Consider the following 6,173-nt stretch of genomic DNA (forward strand, 5'->3'; position numbering starts at 1 on the left):
AATGTCATCTGCAAACCAAAGGTTGCTGAGGTATTCGCCGTTGATCCTCACTCCCAAACCTTCCCAGACTAAGAGTGAATACTTCTAAGCATGCAGTGAATAGCATTAGAGAGATTGTGTCTCTTTGCCTCGATCACCCCTTTCTTGACAGGCAACTTCCTACTTTTCTTGTGGAGAACCAAGGTAGTGTGAGCATTATATTTACGCTTCATCTTCTCATATGTACATACTCATTATCACGACTGGAGACCATCGTTATGGGGCTTTGGCTGGGGACAATAAAGAAGAGACTTGCGACCTAACCGTTGTCTCACAAGTGCTGGAGAGTGCTGTCCGGTCCTTCAGTCCTCTCACACTGCCGGTCATTGCCTCACTTCACCTAGAACACCTCCCTGGAGCTCCGTTCGGGCTGGCGCCTATACCAACAGCAGTTGGCGATGTCGCACGATCAGCAGCCCACCGTGGCAGCTCCCGTGGCAACCCCGGATACTATCCCTGCTTGGACGGTCACCACCCCGCAAAAAGACTCCCCGGTGTTTGCTGGACTTCGCGGAGACGACGTTGAGGAATGGCTGGAAAAGTACGACCGCGTGAGTGCCGTAAATCATTGGGATGATTCTTCCAAACTTACCCACGTTGCATCCTATCTCACGGGTATCGCAAAGACTTGGTTCTTTAACCATGAGATAGATTTCCCCACATGGACCTCGTTGACACGTCAACTACAGCAGATTTTTGCGAACCCTTCTGTCCGCTCAGATATCGCAAAGAAGTAGTTTGCTGAGCGTGTTCAGCACGCCGACGACTCCTACACTTCGTACATAGAAGGCATCCTCGTCCTCTGCCACTGCGTCAATAACGCAATGGTGGAGAATGACCGTGTGCGCCACCTACTCAAAGGAATTGCGCCGGTGGCTTTCAATGCTCTCGTGGTTCAGAACCCCACCACCGTTGCCGAAGTATGTGTCAGCGCCTCGATGAACTTCAGACCATAGGTTTGCAACCTGACATGCTGTTCTCCGGACCACCAACGACTGCGAGCTACGTGAACTGAACCGCTCTATGATTCGTGAGGAGCTTCATGCCCACGCTTCGCCATGTCCTATAGAGGTCGGTACGACACCTCCTGGTGGTAGTCTACGCAATATCGTGAAGGAAGAACTGGCTTCTATAACGTGCGCGCAAGTCCCGAGCCCGCATCCCATGCCAACACCAACTTACGCTCAGATTGCCGCTATTGTACCACCCGCGCAGCAACCACATCAACAGCCGCCCGCAGTGCAGGGTTCGCCGAGTCCTCTCACTCCGGGCTCACAGCCTCAGTCTTACAACGCCTGGCGCCTTCCTCGACCGGTCTGCTTCTATTGCGGCATCCACGGTCATATTTCAAGGTTTTGTCGACGTCGCCAGCAAGACGAAAGGCGTGGCTATGGCGATTTTTAACGGGATGGCTTTTCTGCTCCTAGAGCAAAACATCGTCGCTCTTACCCGACTTATTCACGTCGTTCACCATCTCCGCCAAATTTTGGTGCTGCCAGTATTTCCCGTTTCCCGCGTCGTCGCTCTCCTTCACCGATTCGGCGCTCCTCTTCACCACTGCGACCCGCGACTTCAACCTCTGCTCATCGCCCGAAAAACTAAGCTGTGCAGCTTCAGGAGGGAAAGCTCCATCTTTTCGACTGCATCAAACTCCTCCGGAGCGCCCGTCAAATATATTGTTGGTGTATGTTGAAGGTGCACGGACAGGCGTGCCTTGGGACCAAGGTGCCTTGGTGGACACGGGCGCAACCCTTTCTGTTATAAGTATGGACTTGTGTACCCGCTTGAGAAAAGTGAAGACGCCATATTGTGGTCCTCCCCTTCGTTGTGCAAACGCAGTTCTTGTTCAACGCTCTGGTGTTTGCACAGCGCGAGTTTTTATTGATGGCATTCTTCACTATATTCAGTTTATCGTGATGCCTTCGTGTACTCACCCCCTAATCTTGGGATGGGACTTCCTCTCATCAGCGTCGGCTTTGATATCTGGTCCTCAACAATTGATTCAAATGACGGCAACTGAATTCTCGTTTCGTAACAACTGCCGATTGTTTCATTCCCCCGGGCGATAAGAATATCCTGACACTGACTTCCGATATTATCGTCAATGATGACGCGTTCCTTGCACCGTGCGGTCGCTGTATATCTAAGGGACTTACCATTCCTCCTAGTCTGGTGCGTTTTCAGGACAGTAGAGCTTTGGTCACTGCACTTAACCCAACTTCTTCGCCAGTTGTACTTCCCCAAGGCGCCACCGTGACTTGCTTTGCGGAAACCGAACCTCTTTCGCTAGTTCCGCTTTGCACAGAATCACCACCTTCCTCTGGTATTACTGATGGATCATGCTGCGACCGCTACTCTAACTGCCACAATAAATCCGGCTCTGACTTCTGCGCAGAAATACAGAACATTTAGCCCTTCTTCAGAAACACAGCGTTTTGTTTCACGTCCACTCCAAGATTCTGGGGCGCACTTCCGTCGCTGTACGCCGCATTGACACCGACGGCAGTTGATTTGTGCGCCGCCGCCCACATCGCGTGTCTTCCGCAGAGCGAAAAATCATAGAGGCCAATGTTGCTGACATGCTCCAACGAGACATTATCCGCCCATCATCTAGCTCATGGTCATCGCCAGTTGTGCTGGTCCGAAAGAAGGACCGCTCTGTTCGATTTTGAGTTGACTACCGAGCCCTTATTAAGATCACATGCAAAGACGTATATCCGATGCCACGAATTGACGATGCCCTTGACACCCTTCAGGGCGCTCAATATTTCTCAAGCCTCGCCCTCCGGTCAGGGTATTGGCAAATACCTATGCACGACGCGGACAAGGACAAGACAGCCTTTGCAACATCGGACGGACTTTACGAGTTTCACTTAATGCCTTTTGGTTTATGCAACGCACCTGCAACATTTGAGCGAATGACAGACAGTGTCTTGCGCGGCCTCAAGGTTTGTGTTATCTCGACGACATCGTTATTTTTTCTTCTACTTTTCGTCAGCACCTTCAGCGTTTGGACGTAGTTTTGGCATGCCTTTCCAACGCTGGACTTCAGCTCAACACAAAAAAGTGCCACTTCGCCAGCAAGAACATCAAAGTGTTGGGTCATCTTGTCAGTAAAGATGGCGTTCGACCAGATACCGATAAGGTTACTGCGGTGCTTCGCTTCTCTCGCCCAGAAAATCAAAAACAATTACGAAGTTTCCTTGGCCTAGCGTCTTACTTCCACCGCTTCATCAACCACTTTGCTGCCATTGCGTGACCACTGCACAAGCTGCTCACCTCGGGCAATGCCTTCGCTTGGTCAGACGGCTGTAAGTTTGCTTTTCAAGCCCTCAAACGTGCATTAACATCAGACCCAGTCCTCCGTCACTTCGATGACAACGCCCCTATTTTCTGGACACCAAGGCTAGCGGCCATGGAGTCGGTGCTGTCCTTCTACAGAGAGATAGCAGTTCTCGAGAGAGAGTTGTTGCGTATGCCAGTCGCGCACTCATGCCAGTGGAACAGAACTATTCGACAACCGAGCAGGAATGTCTCGCAGTAGTTTGGGCCGTACAAAAGTTTCGACCGTACCTTTATGGACGACACTTCACTGTAATTACTGACCACCACGCCTTATGCTGCTTATCATCACTGACAATTTTGTCTGGACGCCTTGGCCGCTGGATACTCCATTTGCAAGAGCACACTTTTGACGTTGTGTATAAGTCTGGCAAAAAACATCAAGATGCCGACGCTCTCTCTTGCTGCCCCTGCCACTTTCATCTTCGAGAGGCGCCCTTCATTCTTCGCACCGTGATGATGACACCGCATCGTCGCTTGTGTTATCATCACTAGCCGCTACTCACCCAGCATCTTCCCATCGCATCATGTCAACGCGACGAACCATACTACAGCCGGATTATTCAACGCCTCTGCGGAGCTTCTCCTCCACCTAATGCCAGATTATGTAGCCAACTATGGCAGTTTAAACTCGAGAACACTGTGCTGCACCGCTATGCTTATACTACCGATGGACACAAGTGGGTTCCCGTTCTACCGCGTTCACTGCGTTCTCAAGTCCTCGAAGCCTTTTACGACGACCCATCTGCTGGCCACTTAAGTTTTCACAAAACGTACCGCCGTATTAGAGGCCGATTCTTCTGGCCTGGCCTGTCTACCTTCGTGGCCAAGTACGTCGCTTCGTGCGAACTTTGTCAACGCCGGAAACGATCCACTTCACCCCCTGCTGGCCTTTTACAGCCACTACCGTGTCTCGACACACCTTTTGACGTCGTTGGGATAGACCTGGTCGGCCCTCGGACCACTGTCGTTGAAAAGAAAAGTGTACAACCATTGCATTCTACTGGTGCTTACATATGGGGCAGGAACTTGGAGGTTAACAATGAAGCTCGAGAACATGTTAAGGACCGCACAAAGAGCGATGGAACGGAAAATGTTCAGCCTAACGTTAAGAGACAGGAAGAGAACGGTCTGGATCAGAGAGCAAACGGGTATAGCCGATACTCTAGTTGACATTAAGCGAAAGAAATGGAGCTGGGCAGGACATGTAATGCGTAAGATGGATAACCGGTGGATCATTAGAGTTACAGAATAGATACAAAAGAAGGGAAGCGCAGTTGAGGACGGCATAAAACTAGGTGGGGTGATGAAGTTAGGAAATTTGCAGGCGTAAGTTGGAATAAGGTGGGGTGACAAAGTTAGGAAATTTGCAGGCGTAAGTTGGAATCAGCTAGCGCAAGACAGGGGTAATTGGAAATCGCAGGGAGATGCCTTCGTCCAGCAATGGACATAAATATAGGCTGATAATGATGATGATGATGATGACAATTGAATGGTGGGCCTTTAGTTATGTGATTGCACCAATATGAAAACATCAGTCCGGTTTTCAATCAATTCCATCTTTGAGATGAGCTACATGGCGGTCACGACTTAACATGCGGCGTGTCTATTAAGTCTGCATAACGTTTCTCGCGCATTCTTTTTCAGTGCACACCACCACGACAAAACAACCACGTCAACTTCTCAGGTGGCAGTGGTGGCCAGTTGTACGAAACCCCGACGTCACCGTTGAGCGTCACCGGCGCTTGCACCGGCGCTTGCACCAGCGCTTCCACCAGCGTGGAGACTGTAAACCACGCTGGGCCAAGCACGAGCGGAATCAACGTTGCACACTTGGATGGCAACGACTGTGAGGCCCTGTTCTGCCAGCAGATTGCCTCCGAGCTACGTGAGATGGCAAAGTACCAGAGAGATCTGGCAAAAGTGCGCATCCAGCAGGTGTTGTTCGACGTCAAGTACATGAGTCAGGCGCACGTTGTCGGCACCTCTGAAGATCTCCCGCCGATTCAGCCGACGAATGTCGCGGTCGTATCGCAACTCGGCCAAAAAGCGGCAAGCATCCCGACGGCCGTCTCTGCCCCGTACTCAAGAGAAGACGCGCTCTTTGCCTAAGGACCCCGGCATCCTGCCTTTGAGAAGGCGGTCCCTAGCGTGTGATGGGGGTCACAAAAGAAGTTCGGAAAGAAGACGCAGACACTGTGTGCAGTGCAGGATTACTTTTTTATGTGTGTATGTTTGTATGTGCAGTGAGATAGGTAATGTCTTTATTTTTTTTTATCAATGAGGTTAGAATGAGGTTTTTTTATCAATGAGGTTACACGCAAGTAATAAAGAAAACCCTTCACGACTGTCCTTGCTTTGTCTGTTGTTACCCTGTCTTTCTTTTTTTTGTGAACTTATCTTTTTCTTGTGGACCTGGAACATGGCCACCTCCGTCACTCAGCAGCACTACAACTCGTACACGATTCTGTGAAAATTATGCACGTAAACCGTAGCCTTTGGGATACTTCGCTCAAGTATAACGAAAATAGCCTTTATTTTACTATCCCCAATGAATAACAACCGTCTTTTTCGTTTTTTATTATACGAAAGATGAGGCGCCGAAGTGGATATACAATGCGGTCGAAAGTTAAGGGGAACACTGAAATGTGCGCCTTTCACTTTGCTTGCGCCATAGTTGAAAGTCTTTGCGGAAGCAATGTCAGTGCACTGTGCAGGTGTGTCGAAAGAAGTGAGAGGTACCGACCACAAGTTATCTGCTGCAAATATATGTGATTGTACTGTTTCGCTAA

General features: G+C 50.0%; 1 protein-coding gene across 1 annotated transcript in view; it reads left to right on the plus strand.

The window, feature by feature from the left end:
* Window positions 1-5,718, plus strand: part of LOC119440550 (uncharacterized) — a 38,662-nt gene extending 32,944 nt beyond the window's left edge. Inside the window, exon 4 of the mRNA XM_049661886.1 lies at window positions 5,029-5,718. Coding sequence (XP_049517843.1) covers window positions 5,029-5,493 — 465 coding nt within the window. The 3' untranslated portion in view covers window positions 5,494-5,718. The remainder of the gene's footprint in view (window positions 1-5,028) is intronic.
* The last annotated feature ends 455 nt before the right edge of the window (window positions 5,719-6,173 follow it).

This window comes from Dermacentor silvarum, chromosome 2, assembly GCF_013339745.2.
Source record: "Dermacentor silvarum isolate Dsil-2018 chromosome 2, BIME_Dsil_1.4, whole genome shotgun sequence".
Classification (NCBI taxonomy): Eukaryota; Metazoa; Arthropoda; class Arachnida; order Ixodida; family Ixodidae; genus Dermacentor; species Dermacentor silvarum.